Source organism: Danio rerio, chromosome 10 (genome assembly GCF_049306965.1).
Source record: "Danio rerio strain Tuebingen ecotype United States chromosome 10, GRCz12tu, whole genome shotgun sequence".
NCBI classification, from domain to species: Eukaryota; Metazoa; Chordata; class Actinopteri; order Cypriniformes; family Danionidae; genus Danio; species Danio rerio.
Window position 1 is genome coordinate 39131738 of NC_133185.1, and position 25166 is coordinate 39156903.

The 25166-nt window shown below is 36.4% G+C and overlaps 3 protein-coding genes across 3 annotated transcripts; 2 read left to right on the forward strand and 1 right to left on the reverse strand.

Annotated features, from left to right (window-relative positions):
• Nucleotides 1-510: 510 nt before the first annotated feature.
• On the forward strand, nucleotides 511-8326 carry htra2-14 (HtrA serine peptidase 2-14; the record flags this gene model as incomplete). The annotated part of the gene is given in 6 exon segments (NM_001114706.1): nucleotides 511-705; nucleotides 810-842; nucleotides 6632-6740; nucleotides 6825-6894; nucleotides 7548-7643; nucleotides 7729-8326. Coding segments are annotated over 6 exon segments (603 nt in total). The 3' UTR covers nucleotides 7895-8326.
• A 220-nt stretch (nucleotides 8327-8546) lies between these two features.
• pimr145 (Pim proto-oncogene, serine/threonine kinase, related 145) lies at nucleotides 8547-11963 on the reverse strand. The gene is made up of 7 exons (XM_021472326.3): nucleotides 11433-11963; nucleotides 10484-10927; nucleotides 10031-10125; nucleotides 9806-9856; nucleotides 9310-9685; nucleotides 8836-9009; nucleotides 8547-8749 (listed from the first exon to the last, which is right to left on the reverse strand). Exons 1-7 carry the CDS (start codon nucleotides 11716-11718, stop codon nucleotides 8649-8651), a joined length of 1527 nt encoding a protein of 508 aa, XP_021328001.2. The 5' UTR covers nucleotides 11719-11963; the 3' UTR covers nucleotides 8547-8648.
• A 350-nt stretch (nucleotides 11964-12313) lies between these two features.
• LOC793521 (serine protease HTRA2, mitochondrial-like) lies at nucleotides 12314-24972 on the forward strand. Its single transcript, XM_073915039.1, has 7 exons — nucleotides 12314-12492; nucleotides 21261-21425; nucleotides 21526-21558; nucleotides 22882-22990; nucleotides 23075-23144; nucleotides 24187-24282; nucleotides 24368-24972. Exons 2-7 carry the CDS (start codon nucleotides 21297-21299, stop codon nucleotides 24429-24431), a joined length of 501 nt encoding a protein of 166 aa, XP_073771140.1. The 5' UTR covers nucleotides 12314-12492; nucleotides 21261-21296; the 3' UTR covers nucleotides 24432-24972.
• Nucleotides 24973-25166: the final 194 nt, after the last annotated feature.

Consider the following 25166-nt stretch of genomic DNA (forward strand, 5'->3'; position numbering starts at 1 on the left):
TCGAGCTGCTTCTCATTTATAGAGGTTCATCCTTATTGTTGAACCCTGCTTTTAAAAAAAAATACAATTTAAAAGTGATTTTCGACCAGCCAAAGTGGATAGTGGGAGTGGCTGTCTAATCCGCCACAGCTAAAGTCTACCTGCGGTTGGTGGGTGTTAATGTCAAGCCCTGGTGTTAACCCATTAATATGATTATACTGTATTTAGGCTACATACACGCTGTAATATTTCAGGAGGAACGGCCGCATACAAATATGGAAATAAACTCGAAATTGTGATAACCTTAGTGACATTTGGTTTTGTATCCTCAGATTTTTAAACGCAGTAATATTACAGCAACTACAGAATATTATAGTCAACAATTTTAGGTAAACGAACAGTAACAGAGGAGGCTTTAATGTTTGGAACGCCATTTTTGCAATTGATTTTTGACTGTTTTCTTTTACCACAGTTCTAGTACATGGCCATATAGTCTGACATAGTGTCATTGTGTTCTCTGTCTTGTCCCAGAATCTTCTACCAACGTTGCGTCTTGGCAAGTCATCTGATGTGCGTCAAGGTGAATTTGTGGTTGCCATGGGGAGCCCCTTTTCTCTTAAAAACACCATCACATCTGGAATCGTCAGCTCTGCTCAGAGAGACAGTAAAGAACTGGGTCTCTCCAACTCCAACATGGACTACATCCAGACGGACGCTACCATAGATGTAAGAGCACTGGAAACTGGGTGGTGTTGCATGCAAAAAAAAAAAAACTATGTTATCATTTAATAAATTGCATTCCATCACTCAATCACAATTCTGCTTTACAGTTTGGAAATTCAGGAGGGCCTCTCATACACCTGGTGAGTCGCTGACATTTGCTCAACTCACTGCTTCTGCCTTTTGGTTTAAAGGGTCACGAAACACCAAAACACATTTTTGAGTTGTCAATAGTCATATATATGTCTAACGCTGCTAAAAACACTCTTAGGACACATATTTAACAGTAAAAGTGAAAATTGGTTGTTTTTGCTTTATTTCAAACAAATTCGTTCTTCCGATTTGAAAAGAAATTTTGAAGCTACGTCAAGGCCATGTATGAGGTGCCGTATAGGATTTAAATCAAACTTTGCTTATCAACACATACATAAAACACGTGTATATACACCTATAAATTACTCGCATTTACACCTATACTACTGGATGTTCAAAACAACATGGATGAAACTTGTGTATATACATAAAAGCTTGATGCATGAATACACCCACATACACACGCACATGCATATAAACTCGATCCTCACATAAACACTCACATTAACACACGCACATACATATAAACTTGCTGCATGCAAACACACCTATACACACTTGCATATACATATAAACTTGATCTATGCATGTACACCCATAAACTCTCACATAAGAATATAAACTTGATGTGTGCATAAACACCCAAATGACACTTGTGCAAACATACAAAATAAAATTCACAAACATATATACAGTTAGTTGTGTATATACATATATGCAAGTGATTTCATATGTGTGTATGCATGAATTTTCACAGTAAAAGGCAGTTATTTCACTTTAAAAGGAAGTCGTTTAATTTCAACGTAAAAGTCCTTTGAGTGTAATGAACAAGATTATTATTTGTCATGAATCAGGTTATTGCAAACCTTAAGAAACAGAAATAATGTGATTATTAGAGGAATTACATCTGTTGAAATATGAAAATAGATTATGCTAATTCTAAAAAATAAATAAATAAAAAGGTAATGCAAAGGAATGCTCCTGCAAAATTAAAGGTTTATTATGCAATTAAATTATTGGAAATGTTATTATGGTTTAATAAATATAAAGTTGCTTAAGTAATCATTTTGAATAAAATATGTTTGTCTAATATTAGTTTTTTATGTTTGTTTTATTATTGGTGTCACCATTCGTCAAGGGTTATGATACACACTTATGTCCAGTAGGGGGCAGGAATGCACTTAAGTGGGTTTTCCTGTCACCAATAAACAGGCTAATGCACCAAAATGCTGGATGCCAGCTGCTGTAAAAATATAAGTAGTAGTTATTAAACACAAAAGGAGTGTCCTGATAATATATATAGCTTTTCCATGGGGGTTAACTTGACCAACATGATGAGCAGAGACTTTTAATCAGTGTTTTTTTTTTTGTTTTGTTTTTTTGTTTATTGTATATGCTAAATAATTAACAATCAAAATGATACCAAAATCTTGCAATTTTGACACCCACATTGTAAAAACATATAAAAAGCATAATAATTATAAAAATGTAAAAAACAAAACAAAAAGACTATAGGCTACATTAACATTTGCAATAGAATAGAGGAGTTTAGTTTGAGTATACATTTATATTTATAATTCTGGTTGCTTTTTGAACGTCCTTTAAGGGTTCTATCTGTCCATTTATATTTGTGTATGTAATTACCTAATTAAATGAAAAGGTTTTAAATAAAAATATTTCTTATTTTGAATAGTCTATTTATATAGACTAATATTTTATATAACATATGTTCATAATTTAACATATTTAATCCCTCTATTAATCACATTATTTCTATTTCATAAGCTTTGCAATAACCAGATTCTTTATAAATGTTTGTGAATTTTATTTCTTTATTTTTTTTTTGTATGTTTGCGCGAGATGTTATAGGTGTGTTTGCTTGCAATGAGTTTGTGTATGTGCGCGTGTTGTTGAGGGTGTATATGCATAAACCGAGTTTATATGTATATGTGAGTATGTATAGGTGTGTTTGCATGCATCAAGTTTATATGCATGTGCGTGTGTTAATGTGGGTGTATTCATGCGTCAAGTTCATATGTATATACACAAGTTTCTTCCATGTTGTTTTGAACATTCAGTAGTATAGGTGTATATGCAAGTAATTTATAGGTGTATATACACGTGTTTTATGTATGTGTTGATAAGCAAAGTTTGATTTAAATCCTATACGGCACCTCATAGCCATGAGCTCCTTGTGTAAATTCCAGCATGGAGACTGGCTGTCTGTACCGGCGGGTACAATGTGACGTCTTTGAGCTTTCATCATTAATTCAAGAGAAAGACGAACCAATCAGCGCGCTCTATTGTATATGAGGTGCAACTTTCTTAATATCAGGGGTGATAGCGTTCCGGCACCACGCCGGATTTCCGGCGTACTGTGGCTGCGGGGGAAAAAAATCAGGTTCACGGATATTGATCTGTCATTTCTCTAGATTCACAGAATTCACTCACTGCTGAAAGCGGCGGATTGGTTTTTATTAAGTGCCATTTTGTGTGCTCGTGAATCATCTTTTGAGTGTAGACGCCATGTAAATAAAAGATTAATTGTGTAATTTAGAGAGCTTTATAAATTATAACGGATCTTTGTGAGATCTCTATGAACTAAGATTAGTGACGCTTTTTAGTGATAATAAGAGGAGCGTGCTTTGCACTTTCCAGGCTATAATCCATTCAGAATTTGTATGAAACTTTCGTTTTCGGCACATATACGCTGATATGTTTTGGGAATGACATCTGCATATTTACGCTGGGTTTATTCTCGAAATAACGGTGAAGCAATAGACGGGACAAAAATATATTTCCCCCTTCTCCTTAAACAACTTAGTGTTTCAGCTATGAAATAGTTAAGTTTTGTATGTATCCTAATGGCAAAGTGTTTATATTTAGTTTCATTTTTTATTATTTAGAAAAACGCTTATTTAGAAAAACGTTTGGAGCATTTTTTATTTGTTAAAATAACGAACCGGTTTTAACGAACAGCGCCTAGCAGAAGACCATCATTGTCTGTTTGATCAATTTGCCTTCTCAGATCACGACTTGCCTAAAATAAAAGATATAAAACAGTTCAAGTATAAAACAATGGTAGCTTAAACGTTAAAGAATGTGTGCTATTAGGCGCATAGTTTGCTTATAAAAAGCTTGCAGGACATCGAGGCGCCAGAGCAATCACTTGCATTTTTTCAGTGGGAGCAATTTAAAGTTATCCGTCATTTTTGCTCACAAAGTACGAGTAATACATCAAAAAACATTACAGCGTTTTTATAAAATATGGAAAACCAAAATTATGCGCTTTCTGTCGTCTGGTTTTTGAACAGGAGCGCTTAACAAAATGAAGCAAAATGTATATGCCTCACAGACATAATAAATATATTTATAGAAAGCTTTAAATTATTACTTAACGAAATAAAAACAAATCGAAAACAAAAAAACTCCTTCATGTAATCCGTAAAGATGAATTTCTCTCTAAAGGCGAGTCCAAAAGGAGATTGCCAGTCAGGATCTTTGCGACACTGACTCAGAATAAGTAAATAATAAATTAAAATAATAAATAATAAAATAAAATAATAAAAAAATAAAATAAAATAATAAATAAATAATTAAGATATGTCCTTACTCTTTCCTCGACACATTCATTGTTATTTGTTTTTGCCGGTGCTTGGGGCGAGTTTTAGCTTATTGTGTGCGCTTGAACGCGGATTCACAGTAGCAGTTTTAACATGGAGTGACACGACATCTGACGTACAGATGACATTGGCACAGTCCGGTTTTCCACTGTCATGTGTCACTTGCTAGTGGCATGTGTAGTGTAGTGACCTGTGTCACTCAGAGTGTCGCGCTGCATGTCACTGCAGTGACATCGACACTCGGCGAAGCTTATGACATTATTAATTAACACGAGCAAAACCATATTTAATCATTACGCGACTCTTAACCTAATTTATCGCGTCGAAAGTTAGTTTATTTGCTGAGCTACTCCACGATGTTTTAATTTAAACGCATTTATTTTATGTATTCGTAGTCATACTTCCGTACGTAATATAGTAATTTGACAGTACATGTCAGTCAAATTTATTGTGGCATGCTTATGTATGGGAGGGGTTACACTTATCTGTTGTACTGTATATTATTGCATCCTGGCAGTTCCTTTGTTCCCTACAATATGGACTTCTCTATGTTTTTAATTCATTCATTTATTTTATTATTTAACTTATTTTCATTTTAAGGTATTTTAGATAATATCCTTTAAAAAGTTATAATAAAATGCATGTTGAAAACTCATAACATATATGCATGTAAGATAACAGGTGTCATTTGCCTAATGATTTTTAAATATTAAAGCAAAGAGACTTATAAGATTAATGTGCTTATAACGTGCTTATACTGACACCTACTGGCACATGTCACAAGATCACTGAGACTGGCATGTGTCACTGACATTACTGGCATGTGTCTAAAAAGAGCCACTTGACAATAATGATGATCAGGGTTACACATAGGCTGTTAATATATTTGGGCCCAGGGGCCCACAAGTTATGTGTTAAAAGTGCGTTGCATACATAGTACCCCCACCCCTACTCACCTCAGGGGCAAGGAAAAAAAGTTCAGGCTCAGGAATTTTTTCCACTATCAGCCCTGTAATATGCATGATAGCTTCAAAAACTACCTGTTACAGTATTCAGAGAGACGCCATGTTGTGTTGCTAACCGTAAATAAAACAAGTGGAAGAAGAAGAATTGTTCAGAGACATGGGTCGTCAGTGTTGTTTATAAACTTGCCACAACAAAGGTTTTGTTTCATTTTCCCGCGATGAGAAAGGACCCACATTTGTGGACTACAGTGGTCTTCTAACACGCAACAAAATTATGTTTGTAAGGAACATTTTTACCTGAGAGCTTTTTGTATGTATAAATGGTGAAATCCAGATTTTCCACTCGTCTTCTTATAAAAAAAAATCGCAAATCCAGTTCGCGTTGATTGTCCTGTCTCTATGGATTTGGTAAGTAAGCAATCGGTGTTCCTTGTTATTCAGATGGCGAAGTAGGCCATTAAAACTACACTCTTCTAGCAGTTCCTCGGATCCAATATGTCGTTTGTCAGGGGGGGCACGCATGAAATGTTCTTGAATGAAAATGAAAGTGCCAAACTGCAGTTAAAGTCGACAAATTAAGAATGAAACTCCCGGAAATTACATGACACTCCGGAGGAAACGTGGATAGCGTGGTGACACAATGACGTTAATCGTATTATGTGCTTTAACATGTAAAACGGGATCATGAAAGGAACATTCAAAAAGCAACTCATGCAAACACCTTAATCATATTATTGTTTTAATCAGATTAAGGCAAATAGTTAGATTACTGATGTCCACAAAATCATTACTTTATCTGTTAAACCGACAAGTGTAACACAAACTACTCTCCTGTCTTCATTTGGAATAAAAATTCCAAGTAACTCAACACAAGCAAAGACAATTGTAGGCATAATAGTAGGAGTATTAGGGTAGGAGTATTTATAGCCACAGACATGCAACCTTTTTCAGGGGTAGAAAACTCCGGTTTTAGGCATTTAATTAGTGTGCTAGAACCACACTACGAAATCCCAAGTAGAACGTATCTCACAGCTATGGTGGTACCCTCCTTGTACAATAATGTGAAGGAGAAAGTTATTAGTGCACATTTAGTAGTTGACTACAGATTGCTGGACCTTCAGAGCAACACAGAGCTTCATGACTGTCATATTAAGAACGTGAATTGTTTTCAAATGTTCATCAATATTGTATTGTACTGGCCATACTCTAGCCTTATGTAATAAACTGATGTGTCATGTTTGTACTCTTCAGGATGGTGAGGTCATCGGCATTAATACCATGAAAGTGACAGCAGGGATTTCCTTCGCTATTCCCTCAGACAGAGTCCGTCTCTTCCTAGACCGATCTGCAGACAAACAGAGTAAGAATGACCTCACAGCTGCTTGCTTTTGTCTGTGACAGCATTTTTTTTCACTGACAGATGGTTATTGGGTCTTTTTTTCAGACTCTTGGTTTGGAGAATCGGGATCGAAAAGGCGTTACATTGGAGTGATGATGTTGACTTTGACCCCCAGGTGCCAAACACTTTTATTACAATTTTACAGGAGAGCAAAATTCATACATTATGGAATCTGCAGATTTTTGTTATTTACCACTAGATTTGGCTCTTAGAAATTTAAGTGCTGGAATACCTGGAAAATTGGCTTGTTTTGTTGACAAGTGCTTAATTTATCAAGGAGAATTTGTATGCAATTTTCACGCCCGAAAAATAAAAATGTTTGTGAATTTTTGTGACAATTTAATGCAAAAATACCCGCACAAACTACCGTCATTCCGAAGCAGTGATTTAAATGATATGAGAAGTGGCCAATCACAGTCAACCTTGTTTAGTTTTACCTGAAATGTAAGGGCGGGACAAAGGCCTTTCTGTGTTGCAGTGACAGAAAAAAACAACTGAAAAACAAATGTATTATGGGAATAATGCTTTTCAGATGTTTTTACTATGTTATTAGCAAGAGTAATTAAACCGCAGACATTGAAGTGTTTTTGGTTGAAGCAAATGTAATATTGATTGTTTTGCTGATCTGTCTATTAAACTATCAATTAATCAATCAATCTATCCATGAATCTATCTATCTTATCTATTTATCAATCAATCCTTAAACCGTAACCTTTGCACTGAAGTGAGTCTTTTATTATCTTTAAATTCTCTTTTTCCCCTCCTCAGTATAATCGAAGAGCTAAGGATGCGAGACCCGTCCTTCCCTGATGTTTCTCATGGAGTTTTCATCCACCGTGTGATTGTAGGATCTCCAGCCAACAGGTGTGCTGCTCTCTGAACATGATGTTATCAGCTGTTGATTAAGGCATCCTATTGATGATGTCATTTCCTGTTTTCTGTTTTGCAGAGCCGGAATGAAGCCAGGAGAAGTTATTATTGAGATCAATGGGGTAAAGGTGAACACGTCGGAGGAGATATATAATGCTGTGAGGACCAGCGAAAGCTTAAATGTGGTGGTCCGCCGGGGGGCCGACCTGCTCATGCTGCACATGACCCCAGAGTCCACAGAGTGACATCAAGTCAAGTATTTAGTAAGATTAAGAAATGGTGAGTAATGAGAAGCTGTCATAGTTGGAGATGTTGTAAGAAAGGAATCATCTAAAGAGTTGAACAGTTTTAGCAAACGCTGGACATTCGTGTAGTAAACGTGTTTCTGGAAGCGTATGAAATAATGTGGATGATTCAGACTTCTGTACACTGGATAAACCTCAGTGTGTCTGCGCAAACTACACTATCAGTATTGATTTGAAGGAATATCACTGAATATTTTGTTTAGGATTGTCATGAGGGCAACAAACACTCAACGACCTTAATAAAACTGGGTGCTCTTATTGTGAAAATGCTGATGTTTTGTATTGAGTCTCACATTCTCATGTTACGATGTTTGTATTTTAATACATTTTTCTGAACAGCTCTGATTTCACAATAAACCATTGGAATATTTATGGATGATTTGCTGATGTTGCAGTGACTGATATGTTTAGGTTTTGGCTCAGCGCTGTACAGCATTCTGAAAAAGTGTATTTCTAAAAGTGCGCCGTAATGACGCCAGTGTCAACTGCAGTGTGTGTTGGAAAGGACTGGATGCTGTTCAAACCTCATGCCAAATTTTTGTCACCCCATACAAAACTATTTTAAATCCACACAATCTGACAACACTGGGGCTAGATCACAATATAAGCCACAACACAAGTGAGTTCAATAAAATATATCTTTATTACAGACATGTACAAAAATCAAATATACAAAACATTCTGCTAATGTGACTCAGAACTCCAGCATGGACCAGTCGTGGTAAGGCATCTCTTCAAGAGGAATTCTGCACTCTGGATTCTCATGCAGACAAGCCCTCATCATATCACAGCATTCTGTGAAGAAGAAATGGAGAGGTGAGGTTATTGTTATTATTATTATTAAGCTGTGTCACTTAATTGTTCTTTGATGAACATCTCACCTTGAGAGAGGGTAAATTTGGACCAGTCATGTTGGAGGTAGTACAGGTCATACGCTGATGGGAATTCTCCATGGAGCATTGTGAACAGAAGAACCCCAAGAGAATAGACCGTCGCTGGTTTGGCCCGGTAGCATCCTTTTTCATAAAACTCTGGCGGGATGTACGCTTCTGTGCCTGGAGGAGAGACGTTTAGTTTAGCATCATGTTGAATATATATACCAGATGGGCTTCAGCTGTGCTAATTAACCAGCTTTCAATACGTATATTAATAATGCTTATGCACATTCATAACTAGTGTTGTCAAAAGTATCAACTACCAATCGATACCGACACTCATCACAGTCATATTTGCTGAGCATGTGAACACCAATGGCCAATCAGTGGTGTTTAACAGCGCTCAAATTGACTTGTTAAATGTCAGAATCGATTGGTACCGAAGTCGATACTTTTGACCACACTATTCAAAACACCTACCAGAGAAGATACTGTAGGCTGATTCCATCATGAAGTCTCCACACCCGAAGTCGATCAGCTTGACTTCCAGTGTGTCGGGGTTCACCAGCAGGTTTTGAAGCTTAATGTCCCGGTGGAACACCCCACGGTAACAGCACACGTTGGCCGCATAAACAGCTTGCCTCATGATGGTATGTGCTGTTTTCTCACTGAGGACTCCTCCGCTGACTTCAAGGAATGCCTCCAGGTCCATGCTTGGACTAGGCCGCTCCATCACCATGACGTAATGGTTTTTAAAGATCTGCCAGTCCAGAAGCTGAATAATGTTCGAACACCTGGAGCCACCGCTGGCCATGTTTGCCAAGGTGATCTCTAAAGGAAGTGGCTGGTCACATGACTGAAAACAAAATAATAATGTTGGTTTTCAAAGAAGGGTTTCTGACCACAGCCTGTGGTCTATAATAAATATAAGACTTTATAAACTGAACACAGCGAACAGAAAGTGTAGTCTACTCACAGAGCTGACATCTTGCATATTTGGGGTCTTCTGGACAAATTTAACTGCCACCTGTTTAAAGGAACAAGCGAACAATTAACATGTGCACGGAGATCATTTCATTCAGTCATAAATCCTGAACAGAGGATTCATTCGTCAGCAGAAATGTCCAAACAATGAAAGCTCTGATGATGTTCTTTAAACAGGGAACTTCATCAGAGGATTTGAGTCTACAAAAATGAATACCTGCAGACCATCCTGTATGCGAATCCCCTCATACACGGAGCCGAAACCTCCTTCACCAAGCTGCTTTCCGAGTTTGTAGCGGCAGCTGATGTCATCTGTTAAAAATGAAGAAAATGTCATTAAATTATAAACCAAATAAAAACACAAACAGTTGAAGTCAGAATTATTGTCAGATTTCAGAACATGATAGTTTTAATAACTCATTTCTAATAACTGATGTTTTTTATCTTTGTCGTGATGACAGTACATCATATTTACTGGATATTTTCAAGATACCTGTGTTCAGCTTAAAGTTCTGAGTACTTAAACTTTATTGCTCTGCATCATTTGGGAAATATTTAAAAAATATTAATAAAAAATCACAGGAGGGCGAATAATTTTGACTTCAACTGTATAATTTTACAAAGTTTGATGAGCCTAAACAAATGTTCTGAACTCCAGCAATAAACTTACTATTGTCCAAGCAGGTCCCATCATCTGCTGTAGACTTCACAGCAGAGTCCTCTTGTGAGACCTGATCCGGTAAAGGGTTCCAGTTTTCATCCAGGGCAGAGTCACAGATGTCATCTGTTATGAGCTGCTGGCTCACTGGAAGTTCATTGTCCTCATCGGATGGTGAACTTGGAGGACTATCAAGCTCTTGCTCCAGGCTGTCCTCACTGAGGGAGGATTCAATGTCTTCTGTGAAGTGAAGCTCTGCAGAGTCGTTCTCAATGACCACTGCAGAGTCAAAGCTGTTCACTTCCGGCTTAAAGTCCAAATCTTCGTCTGCTGGAGCATCAAGAGCTGGAGGTTGGAGAACTTCCAGCTCCAGGTTGCTCGCAGCAGTGCAGAAGAATTTAGAGCTACTGATGGGCTCTGCGTGAAGTTCATGGATCTCCTGCACACATAGCTGATCTAAAGAGAGGAAGGAACATCATTAATATGACTCTACAACTCTTTTTGACAAGATATTTGAACAGTTCATTTGCAGAAACATTACTCAATGTGTTTTTATTAATGATCTTCATGGGTTTTCTGCATTGAATTAGCAAACAAGTAAACTATATATCTAAAGGCAAAGCTCACTGAAATAAAAATCCTAATACAAATAATTCTTATTTTTTCTGTTTTTTACACAAAACTACAAATTCTGAAGAAAATTCCTGAAATCAGCAGCCATTAACCTTCATTGTAGGAACACAAAATACTGTGGAAGTCAATGGCTGAAAGCACCTCAAACAGGTTTAAGGAGTAAATTATGACAGAATTGTCTTGTTTATGTGAACTGTGGCTTTAAGAAACTCTTTCTAAAATGTCTTCCAGTTAATGTTTATTTCTGATCTTTAAACACTTATGTGATGTGTTTGGTGTGTTTAACAGTATGCTTTAGTAATTAAAAGTGCTCATAAATCTATTTTACCAACAACAGTAGCTCTTCTTCTGGAAAAACAGGCGAAGAAGATGGGAGACAATTTGAGTTTCCTCTTTTTCTGTCTCCCTGCCTGTTTTCCTGCAGCGACGGCCGGGTCATCGGTCATCAGATGACGGTGATTCTCTGTCGTGCTGTCGGTGGGTTCGAGTGGCTCACACGGTTGTTCGTTCGCACACTTAACACCAAACGCTTTCTTCAGACGGTTAATCAGTTTTGAAAATGCCATTGTATCACTGTACTGTTGAATCGCAGAAAGTACTGAACTACTAGACATCCAAAGAAGCTAATGAGAGTTTCTGCTACGTCAAAAAGCTTTATACTGTCACTGATGATGTCAGAGTTCCACAATTCCATTTGGGATTACGTAGAGACTTTTTAAAACACAACAAACTTGTAATGCAGGCCCGCGCTAGACTGACTGGCTCATTCGCCTTAATGTGCTCACACAGCCACCTGCTTATACACATTTTTTCCAATTATTAATTAAATTAATTTTGCACTTAGGCCTATGTATTTTTTCTGTCATGCACAACTTTTTCTGCGTTTTACTTTTTATTACAATTATTGCCATGTTTATATATATTTATACGTGTGTGTGCGTGCGTGCGTGTGTGTGTGTGTCTGTGTGATTTTTTCATTTATTTTGAGTAGCTCATTTCGGTTATTTTATATTTTCATTATCAATTATTTATCATTTTAACAGTATTATTATTATCGTTTATATTATATTTTATATATTATGATTATATAAATTCGTTATTCTTGTGAATTCTTTTTAAATGAATAATGCTTCAAATAATAAATTAAAAAGAAAAATATGCAACAAAATGAAGTTATCCATGTATTACCTGAAACCGCCAGTAGGTGGTGGTAGGACACTGTCTTAAGTGAATAAGACATTTATTCAGCAACAAAGCAACTGTTGTGTTTATGAATATGTCAAGGATGAATCGACTCTCACAATTTATTTAAGTCCACAGATTCATTCGCAAAAAATAACCCACTCTAGCCTAACATATTAGGACTGAACCGATCTGAATGCTAACAGGTAGGAATAATGATCAAATTCTTGTGGATTAAACCTCTTTGTTGACATCAATTGCAGTAGATTTTATTAAGTTACAACAAAAGGTAGGTAATGGTTTTAATTGCGAACTGTACTTATTTTATGTGCGAACATGCTACATGCTAACACCATCACAGCGTTCCAGTCAACTAATTTAGAGCTACTAACGTTAGTCAACAGTCCCCGCCTTCACTTTGTGAAAAATGCGAATTAAAAAGAAAAAATAACATAAATAAAATAAACAATTACAAATTAAACCAATGAATATTAAAGTCAGTGTAATTAGATCTTACGTTTATTACTGTATGTCACACAGGCTAGTTAGCTAGCGCTAATTAGCAGTTGATGCTAATGCTAACATTGATGCAACTTAATGTAACTGTAATGTAAATATTAATGTTATATTAACGGTACTGTAACGTTAAACTAATTATTGTTTTACTTAAAAGCTCAATCAAATCTTCAACGTTAACATCAGTCAGATTGATTGCTAATTAAGTGATTCTGTTAATATTACATTTGTTTACCTTAATATTACACTAGATAACCTTAGGAACTATACAGGGAGAGGAATTATTTAGTTTTATATTACAGAAACTCGATATTTATTTTCTATATTTTTGTTAGGCCACAGTTTGAAATGCCATTCTGCAGGCTGAAATGGCATATTTAACACAATTAACCTTGGCTTTACTACAAAAAATACAGTCAGGTTTATTTTGTGTGGATAAATGTAAGCTTACTTTAGTAAAACTATGTTTTTGTCTTATTGGCTAAATGGGCTCATGAAAGTGTTTCACATAGAAATGAATAAATAATAACAAATTTTTCTGCACACTCAAATTGCTTTACACATTGTGGGTAACATGTTTCCCGAAAGACATTTTGAAATGGAAACAAGATTTTTCTTTCCCATTTATATCTTGACCTAGTTTGGTGGCTTCTGAAAATAGTTATAAAGAGACAGGCAAATGCACTGAACATTCTTATATTAAGCAATGTGTTAACCTATTCATTAATTAAAATCAATTCACCAGGGCCGGCCCAAGCCTTCAGGGGGCCCTAAGCAGGATTTTATTTGGGGCCCCTTTGGTGCAAACAATATGATAAATTATCATCAATCCTTGATAATTCCCACACTATAAATTTAAAACACACATTATTGATTTTGTTCGCTGTAGCTGTGTTGCTTACATCATAAAATATATGTTTTAAGACAATTCTAAATATTATTCTGCAGAAACAACTTCCTATTGATCCAACTTTTTATATGACTATTTGCAAAACAAACATACAAACATAGTGACAATAAAGATAATTTCTTTTTTAATTGGATATAAATGTTAATACTGAAAAAAAACCATATTGTATTTTGTAGTTCAAATAACTTAAAACATCTATTTACATTAAAATCAAACTAAATCAGGAAGCATTTTCTAGACATACTCGCATATAAATCAAATTAATAAATATGTACAAAAAATTTTCAGTTCTCAGAAATAATTCTAAATTAAGTGATTTTTTTTGTAAAACAAATTAATCTGCCAATGAGGTAAGTAAAATAATCTTATTTAAAACATAAAACAATCTTTTTTTTATTTACCCTAATTGTCAGATTATTGAGCTTTTTTTAATGACAAATTCACATAATTTTGACAAAAAATCTTTCTAGAAAATGTTTATTGGTTTAAGAATTTTTAGATATTTGGACTACAAAATCACACAAAAACTATAAGAAAGAAAATAATTTTGCAGTGTATTACCAACTCTAAATTGTATAAATCAGAAGCTTATTTTTTTTAATCGCCAAGTTCATGAAAAAGCATTTTGCTGCTGTTCCGGGCACTGCTGCTTCAATCACGATATCAAAGATTCTGCGATATATTGACAGATCACAAGAAAACCAGCCACAATATATCACAATTTTGGTAAATGAAGGGGGAAAATGCATCAAAAATTTATGATGAATTTCTTTTATAAACACGCATTTATAGAATTGCAACAATGTAAAACAAGTGCTCATCTGTCAAACAAGCTTAAAAATGCTGATGTGCAGAGAGCAGTTTATGACTGAAGAGAGCACATCTCTATCACAGCAGCAAAATCTCAATTTAGTGGAATATGCATTTAAGAAAAAAACTGCCAAAATAGTAATTTATTGCAATTTATATACACTTATTACAACTTGACCAACTAATTTTATGTAAACATGGAAACATTTTATGCTTAGCCCTGGTTTATTTTTAATAAAAAAAAATATGTATTCCCACTATTTTTTCAACTGATCAGAATGCTCTGAGAGGTGAGCACAGACTCCTCTGGGCACGTATGTTTTCAACAGTGGAGAACATTAGTTATTTACTCACATATTTAAGTTTTTTAATTCCCCTAATATTTTTTGCCAAAATACCATCTACAAGATTTTGACAAGGTCTGTAAGAGTGAAATAAACGCAAGGCCTTTCTAATTAAATGTTTATGTCCTATATATCTTTATATATTTTGGCGGAGTTAAAAAGTTTGAGCGCATAAGAAGTTGCACTGGCCGCAGGCACGCACGAGCGATATAGCGAAGTAAAAGCGTGTCTGTTAGAAAGAAACTAGTGGCAAAAACTGGGGAGCTGGATGTCTGAAACACACAAATACATTGGCCCAGCTTGGACAGAAGAAAGTGTCTGTATGCCTGAGATATTCACCATTGCAATGGCTCATCTCTCAGACTCAGTGGTTTACATGACGCTGGTGTATGTCTAATGATACGCCCTTACGGGAAGCGCCACCTGGTGGCGGCTGGGTGTACTGTAGCTAAAGCGGTTATCTGCTGCAGTCGGTGTTGAAAACTGATTAATTAAATCAGATCTTTTGTAAATTTAGGTAAATATCTTGGCGCCTGAGTATGTATCGCGGTCAGAAATAACACTATAAATGGGCATATATTTTGTTCCACCACTAATCCACAAATTAACAAACTAAAACGAAAGTCACACAATAATTTCAAGCACTCTTGGGGGCCCCCTGGTGGCCACGGGGCCCTAAGCAGCCGCTTAGTAGAGCTGCAGTCTCAACGGTGAAGGCTGGAAGCTGGCCTCAGTGAAGACTAGTCTATCCCTGGTTGGTCACTGGAATCAGTCTCATGCTCTCCACTCCCCCATGACCACCAGCACAGCAGCAGCTCAGGATACGGCCTGGTCCTGGATATGGACACCTTGGGATCATCTCGTCGCTGGTCTTGGATCCAATCAGTGACTCCGCATAATCTAAAGACCTCGGAATGAGTATCCCCAGGTGGAAATGGAGAAAAAAAAAGAGAATAATTAACGTAGCTGCTGTTCATAATAAACAAGATGTAGAAACTTGTGTGGAAACCGGCTAAGTGATGTACTGAGTGTATGCTTTACTAAACAGATAGGTCTTTAATCTTGTTTTGAACTGAGAGTGTGTCTGAGCCTCGGATGTTATCAGGAAGGCTATTTCAGAGTGTAGGAGCCATAAAGGAGAAGGCTCGACCTCCTTTACTCGACTTTGCTATTCTAGATACTACCAGAAGCCCTGAGTTTTGAGATCTTAAAGAGCGAGTTGGATTGTAGCGAGACAGAAGGTTGGTTAGATAAACAGGAGCTAGATTATTTAGAGCTTTATAGGTGAGAAGTAATATTTTAAATTCAATACGAAACTTAACAGGCAGCCATTGTAAGGAGGATAAAATTGGGGTGAAATGATCATATTTTCTAGACCTGGTAAGAACTCTGGCAGGTGCATTTTGTACTATTTGAAGTTTGTTAATAGAGGATGCTGGGTAGCCAGCAAATAGAGCATTACAGTAATCCAGCCTAAAAGTCATAAAAGCATGGACTAGCTTTTCTGCATCCAATACTTAGTAATTTAGCGATATTTCTCAGATAAAAGAAGGCAGTTTTTGTGACGTGGGATATATGATTTTCAAAATTTAAATTGCTGTCTAATATAACACCCAGATCTTTTATAGTAGAGCTAACGCTAACTTTGTATCCCTCTAATTGTAGATTGAGTTGCGAGATCTGCTGTGTACAGGATTTAGGTCCAATAAGTAATAATTCTGTTTTGTCTGAGTTTAATAGAAGAAAATTGTTGGTCATCCAGTCTTTAACATCTCTAATACACTCAGTTAGCTTAGACAGTTCAGACATCTCATCAGGTTTAGTTGAAATATATAATTGAGTATCATCTGCATAGCAGTGAAAGCTGATCCCATGTCTTCTAATAATGTCTCCCAGTGGTAGCATGTAAATTGTAAACAGCAAAGGGCCTAAAACTGATCCTTGAGGCACCTCATACTTTACTGGGCTGACTTGTGAAGGCTGTCCATTAATATTCACAAACTGGTAACGGTCAGTTAAGTATGACTTAAACCATTGTAGAGCTTGTCCCTGGACACCTGTAGACTTTAAGCGATTTATGAGGATATTGTGGTCAATGGTGTCAAATGCCGCACTAAGATCGAGTAAAACTAATAGCGAGACGCACCCTTGGTCAGCAGCTAAGAGTAAATCATTGGTTATTTTCACTAATGCAGTTTCTGTACTGTGATGAGCCCTGAAACCTGACTGAAACACTTCAAAAATATTGTTTTCTGCAGAAAGGAGCATAATTGAGTAGAAACAACTTTTTCTAGTATTTTAGACAGAAATGGAAGATTTAAAATAGGCCTATAATTAGCTAAGTTGTTGGGGTCCAGTTGCGGTTTCTTAATAATAGGCTTAATAACAGCTAGCTTGTAAGAGTTTGGAACATGGCCCATAGATAAAGAAGAGTTGTTAATGTTAAGAAGAGGTTCTCCTATAGCAGGTAGCAGTTCTTTCAGTAATTTTGTTGGAATTGAGTCCAGCATACACGTAGCTGCTTTAGAACTATTTATGATTTTATCTAGCTCTTCCTGTTCTATGATTTTGAAGCACTGTAGGTTATTATGATTCAGTGAAATATTTACAGGATTTGGAGTATAAGCCAGTGCAGAAAGTTTAACATCTCCTATTTTCTGTCTAAAGCCTTCTATTTTAAAACTCTCTCCAAGACTAATTGTTCCGGTTAATATAAATAATCAGTGGAGAAATGCATTTAGTTTTGCATTAAATTGGTTCATTTCGACCTGAAACGAGGAGTTTATTGCTGTTTCTGAATCATGTAGCGCTGTGTCTGTTAGATCAGATGATCGCATTCACAACACTGGAACTGAGTGGATTATTACCTGCTCTTCACACACAAAGTAGGCCTACCTGAAATTTAAAACGAGAAAAGGCTCAATAATACATTGGACAGATCCTTAACGCACTAATTTCTTCCCTTTTTACTGCTGTTTTGGATTGGAAGTGTCTGCAGATAGCGGAGGACTGCGCGCTGTCTCAGTGATGCATCAAGCACTTCATTCACACACCGGCTGATGTGACGTGTGCCGCTCTGTAGAATTATTTGACTGAGTTTATTCTTCCTAGGGCAATACTTTTAGGATAGTTTGTAAGCCTGGCTCATTGTGGTTAAATTAATAAAAGTGAAACTGACAGGCACAATATTAATTGTCATTAACAGAAAATAATTTAGCCTCATATAGGTTACTCTGAAACTGTGAATATTTGACTGTAATTTTATTTATATCAATAGTTTATTTAACAGACCAGTTTGTGTTTTGATTAGGGTCAATAGTGGTTGCCTGTTGCAGAGTTCAAAGAAAAATCTTACTATTAAAAAGAAACATAAGCTGGACCACAACAGATCAATGTCTTAACAAATGCTCAAATAATGTTTCCTGGTTTACAGCAAGCATCATGTTTTCAGTTAGATTGTGTCGTCTGTCATATACAGTAGGCCTATACGTCTTTTATTTTTACTAAACAAGATATATTGTTTGAGTTTATCACCATAGAAACTATATTATGCTTAAAAGAAAAATGGCACAGTATCGGGATCGCATCTGTATTGGTCGACACTCAGAATTTTGGGATCGCAATCAAATCGGTTAAAAAAAAATGGTATCGGTGAATCCCTATTTTTAATGAGTCATAGTTTAATATGGTAAGAACAAGGACTCATTTTATTTTATTAATTTACATTTTTAGTAAAAGGTCTTTATCAAATGAGTAATTTCTTTTTGAACTGTGTTTATTTAAGCATTGAGCTTAAAGAATCAAAAATGTATCACGGTTAGTACTTTAAAAGTGTGAGGTCAATATGATTTTTAATATTTTAATGGCTCTACATTAACTTTTTTGATCACCAGCCTATATGGCTAGTAGTTTTTCAACTTTACTAGCCACTCGCCATTTTCACTTTTGTTTTTGGGAAAAATATTTGCAAAATTACTTGATTTATATGTGTTGTGTATGACTTTGTTCAATGAGCATGAGCGGTAGTGGTTTCATGGTGTTGCATTGTAATTGGTTATTATTTTAGGGCTCAACATTAAGGTTGTACCAATTTTTTCTCTAAAAAGTTTATAATTAGAAAATTTCAAAAACCAGCAAAATATATGTTATAATATGCACACACTTTTTATCAAATAAAACTTAAAAAATAATTATTGTCATGTAGCCTGTCTAAAACTATGCAAAGCTCTCTGTCCTAGCTTAAGGTCTCAGATCAGCAGTTAACTTTGCATAAAAGTTAATCTATTAAATCAACATTACTGAAAAGAATGATAATTAAATCATATTAACAAAAAGAAAGCAGGTGAAAAACATACCGTGTGCAATAATAAAAGGATGATCACAAGCACACAGTTAACGTTAGGCCCATTAATAATCTGTTCAAAGATTGTTTAAAGCTAAAGCTGAAACCGCTGCTGCATACATAAAATACCTTCTTTTTAAAAAATCTCGAGCTCTTGAAAATGGAGGATGTGTATCACTTTTTGTCCAGTCTATTTCAAACAGAACCGATAGCAGCATTGTGTTTCCAGTCAAGGTTGCTTCACGCAAGGAAATGGGATCGTGCACGCTTTTTAAAACTTGCGCGCATCACACAACATTCTGTATTCATCTGCTTTCTTTTGCTTGCGTGAACACAGTTGTTTTTGTCAGTCGGGCTGCTTCTCATTTCTAGAGGTTCATCCTTATTGTCGAACCCTGCTTTTAAAAAAAATACAATTTAAAAATGATTTTCGACCAACCAAAGTGACTAGTGGGAGTGGCTGTCTAATCCGCCACAGCCGAAGTCTACCTGCGGTTGGTGGGTGTTAATGTCAAGCCCTGGTGTTAACCCATTAATCTGTTTGTAGTGTATTTATGCTACATACACGCTGTAATATTTCAGGAGTAACAGCTGCATACAAATATGGAAATAAACTCGAAATTGTGATAACCTTAGTGACATGGTTTTGTATCCTCAGATTTTTAAACAGTAATATTACAGCAACTAAAGAATAATTATTGTCAACATTTTTAGTTAAACCAACAGCAGGGCTCGAAATTGCGACCATTTCGGTCACTTATGCGCCCGAAATTTTATCTTTGCGACCTCAAAATATACTTGGAAGCATTTTTGCGAGTGCATAAAATTGATGTGTGCGACCAGTTTTTACTGCAAAGTGTTCACCATATGCACGGATTTGGAGGACATTCACGCAGAATGCATCTCTGCTCTTGAAATGCGAAACGTAGTTCTTAGGAATGGTTTACAACAGTTGTCATGTCAACTTGCTGCAGTAAACAAAGCCAAGTCCATAATACTTGCCCCGCCTTTGAGCTCTTCTTATTGGGCCATTGCTCTAGAACAGAGCGTGAATGGATTGGTTAATATCAGCTGTCAATTACTCAGTCAATGCCTTCTGGTTTGGGATGACTGGGAGAGCTACTACTGCGAAAAATTATAAAGCGCTGAAGATGAGAATTAAGATTACACTGACAGATGTTTTTTTAGAAACTGTCATCTAAAGTTACAAATAATGACACATCTTAGTAGTGATCATGCGCTGAATGTCAATCACACATCTACACTTTTCAAAGAGTGGATAAAAGACTTCCATTGGCTTCAAGTCCGCTATGAAAAGTCTGTGGGATGGAATTTTCAGGTAACTGTTTGCCACATCTAGCACGAGAGCTTCTGTTTAATCCTTCATATAATCGCCAGATGCCCGCCGTGCAAGTGGCAGCTATATGTAAAATGTAACACCACGTACACCATGGCAAACGGGCTTGAGCCGAGAAAACTATTATCGCTACTCATGAAGACCGGTATAGCTATTAACATGATGTATGCATATAATAGGGTACAGTACATGTCAAAAGCATCAGTGCAATATCAGACACCACCCGTGAGAACAGCACAGCGGTCTGTGTATGCTTTGGTCACTCAGTTATGTTATAAAATCTATTTTCTTGTGATAACGGGATTTCGTTGAGACATATTTTCCTCACGCATGCATATATATATATATTTTTTTTTTTTTTTGCTTTTTAGTTTGATTAGTGTTGATTTCAAATGCAATAACTCTGTTTGTATAAAACATGTAGTAACGTTGCTTATAATTGGTGGGTGCGACAAAATTTTGTCTGATGCGCCTACATTTTTTAAGTTAGGAGCACCGGTGCTACCAAACAAAAAGGTTAATTTTGAGCCTTGAACAGTAACAGAGGAGGCTTTTATGTTTGGAACGCCATTTTTGCTATCAATTTTTCAGTTTTCTTTTACCACAGTTCTAGTACATCACCATATAGTCTGACATAGTGTCATTGTTTTCTCCATCTTGTCTTAAAATCCTCTACCACGTTGCGTCTTGGCAAGTCATCTGATGTACGTCAAGGTGAATTTGTGGTTGCCATGGGGAGCCCCTTTTCTCTTAAAAACACCATCACATCTGGAATCGTCAGCTCTGCTCAGAGAGACAGTAAAGAACTGGGTCTCTCCAACTCCAACATGGACTACATCCAGACGGACGCTACCATAGATGTAAGAGCACTGGAAACTGGGTGGTGTTGCATGCAAAAAAAATGTATGTCATCATTTAATGAATTGCATTCCATCACTCAATCACAATTCTGCTTTACAGTTTGGAAATTCAGGAGGGCCTCTCATAAACCTGGTGAGTCGCTGACATTTACTCAAGAAACTGCTTCTGCCTTTTGGTTTAAAGGGTCCAAAAACACCAAAACACATTTTTGAGATGTTTACAGTCATATATATGTTCCACGCTGCTAAAAACACTATTAGGATACATATATTTCACAATAAAAGTGAAAATTGGTTGTTTTTGCGTTATTTCGAACAAATTCGTTCTTCCGGTTTGAAAAGAAATTTTGAAGCTACGTCAAGGCCATGAGCTCCTTGTGTAAATTCCAGCATGGAGACTGGGTGTCTGTACCGGCAGGTACAATGTGACGTCTTTGAGCTTTCATCATTAATTCAAGAGAAAGACAAACTAATCAGCTCGCTCTATTGTGAATGAGGTGCAGCTTTATTAATATGCATGATAACTTCAAAAACTACCTGTTACAGTATTCAGAGAGACGCGACGTTGTGTTGCTAACCGTAAATAAAACAAGTGGAAGAAGAAGAATTGTTCGGAGACATGGGTCGTCAGTGTTGTTTATAAACGTGCCACAACAAAGGTTTTGTTTTCATTTTCCCGCAGTGAGAAAGGACCCACATTTGTGGACTACAGTGGTCTTCTAACACGCAACAAAAATGTTTGTAAGGAACATTTTTACCCGAGAGCTTTTCGCATCTGGAAATGGTGAAATCCAGATTTGCTCATCGTCTTCTTTTAAAAAAAACGTGGATAGCGTGGTGACACAATAACGTTAATCGTATTATGTGCTTTAACATGTATAACGGGATCATGAAATGAACATTCAAAAAGCAACTCATGTAAACATCTTAATCATATTGTTGTTTTAATCAGATTAAGGCAAATAGTTAGATTACTGATGTCCACAAAATCATTACTTTATCTGTTAAACCGACAAGTGAAACACAAACTACTCTCCTGTCTTCATTTAGAATAAAAATTCCAAGTAACTCAACACAAGCAAAGACAATTGTAGGCATAATAGTAGGAGTATTAGGGTAGGAGTATTTATAGCCACAGACATGCAACCTTTTTCAGGGGTAGAAAACTCTGGTTTTAGGCATTTAATTAGTGTGCTAGAACCACTCTACGAAATCCCAAGTAGAACGTATCTCACAGCTATGGTGGTACCCTCCTTGTACAATAAAGTAAAAGGCAAAGTTATTAGTGCACATTTAGTAGTTGACTACAGATTGCTGGACCTTCAGAGCAACACAGAGCTTCATGACTGTCATATTAAGAACGTGAATTGTTTTCAAATGTTCATCAATATTGTATTGTACTGGCCATACTCTAGCCTTATGTAATAAACTGATGTGTCATGTTTGTACTCTTCAGGATGGTGAGGTCATCGGCATTAAAACCATGAAAGTGACAGCAGGGATTTCCTTCGCTATTCCCTCAGACAGAGTCCGTCTCTTCCTTGACCGATCTGCAAACAAACAGAGTAAGAATGACCTCACAGCTGCTTGCTTTTGTCTGTGACATCATTTTTTTTCACTGACAGATGGTTATTGGGTCTTTTTTTCAGAGTCTTGGTTTGGAGAATCGGGATCGAAAAGGTGTTACATTGGAGTGATGATGTTGACTTTGACCCCCAGGTGCCAAACACTTTTATTACAATTTTACAGGAGAGCAAAATTCATACATTATGGAATCTGCAGATTTTTGTTATATACCACTAGATTTGGCCCTTATAAATTCAAGTGCTGGAATACCTGGAAAATTGGCTTGTTCTGTGGAAAAGTGTTTCATTTATCAAGGACAATTTCCATCCCCAAGAGGGAAGAAATCACTTTCGCGAACGCTCACGCTCAATCTGCCCAGTTGGTGGAATGAACTCCCTAACTGCATCAGAAAAGCAGAGTCACTCGCTACTTTCAAGAAACGACTAAAAACTCAACTATATACTCTCCACTACACTTCCTAATCTGCAATTGCCTCTCTGAATATCACACTAACTGTACCAAAAAAAAAAAAAGAGAAAAAAAAAATACTAATACGACGAATACTTCCCTTCTTAGACTTTACAGACCTGAAACTTGCCTATAGCACTTATTCTTTGTTGCTCTTAGTTGTGAAAATTGCTTCCTTGTCCTCATTTGTAAGTCGCTTTGGATAAAAACGTCTGCTAAATGACTAAATGTAAATGTAAATGTTGTATGCAATTTTCACGCCGAAAAATAAAAATGTTTGTAAATTTTTGTGACAATTTAATGCAAAAATACCCGCACAAACTACCGTCATTCCGAAGCAGTGATTTAAATGATATGAGAAGTGGCCAATCACAGTCAACCTTGTTTAGTTTTACCTGAAATGTAAGGGCGGGACAAAGGCCTTTCTGTGTTGCAGTGACAGAAAAAAAATTACTCAAAAACAAATGTATTATGGGAATAATGCTTTTCAGATGTTTTTACTATGTTATTAGCTAGAGTAATTAAACCGCAGACATTGAAGTGTTTTTGGTTGAAGCAAATGTAATATTGATTGTTTTGCTGATCTGTCTATTAAACTATCAATTAATCAATCAATCTATCTATGAATCTATCTATCTTATCTATTTATCAATCAATCCTTAAACCGTAAACTTTGCACTGAAGTGAGTCTTTTATTATCTTTAAATTCTCTTTTTCCCCTCCTCAGTATAATCGAAGAGCTAAGGATGCGAGACCCGTCCTTCCCTGATGTTTCTCATGGAGTTCTCATCCACCGTGTGATTGTAGGATCTCCAGCCAACAGGTGTGCTGCTCTCTGAACATGATGTTATCAGCTGTTGATTAAGGCATCCTATTGATGATGTCATTTCCTGTTTTCTGTTTTGCAGAGCCGGAATGAAGCCAGGAGAAGTTATTATTGAGATCAATGGGGTAAAGGAGAACACGTCGTAGGAGATATATTATGCTGTGAGGACCAGCGAAAGCTTAAATGTGGTGGTCCGCCGGGGGGCCGACCTGCTCATGCTGCACATGACCCCAGAGTCCACAGAGTGACATCAAGTCAAGTATTTAGTAAGATTAAGAAATGGTGAGTAATGAGAAGCTGTCATAGTTGGAGATGTTGTAAGAAAGGAATCATCTAAAGAGTTGAACAGTTTTAGCAAACGCTGGACATTCGTGTAGTAAACGTGTTTCTGGAAGCGTATGAAATAATGTGGATGATTCAGACTTCTGTACACTGGATAATCCTCAGTGTGTCTGCGCAAACTACACTATCAGTATTGATTTGAAGGAATATCACTGAATATTTTGTTTAGGATTGTCATGATGGCAACAAACACTCAACGACCTTAATAAAACTGGGTGCTCTTATTGTGAAAATGCTGATGTTTTGTATTGAGTCTCACATTCTCATGTTACGACGTTTGTATTTTAATACATTTTTCTGAACAGCTCTGATTTCACAATAAACCATTGGAATATTTATGGATGATTTGCTGATGTCGCAGTGACTGATATGTTTAGGTTTTGGGTCAGCGCTGTACAGCATTCTGAAAAAGTGTATTTCTAAAAGTGCGCCGTAATGACGCCAGTGTCAACTGCAGTGTGTGTTGGAAAGGACTGGATGCTGTTCAAACCTCATGCCAAATTTTTGTCACCCCATACAAAACCATTTTAAATCCACAC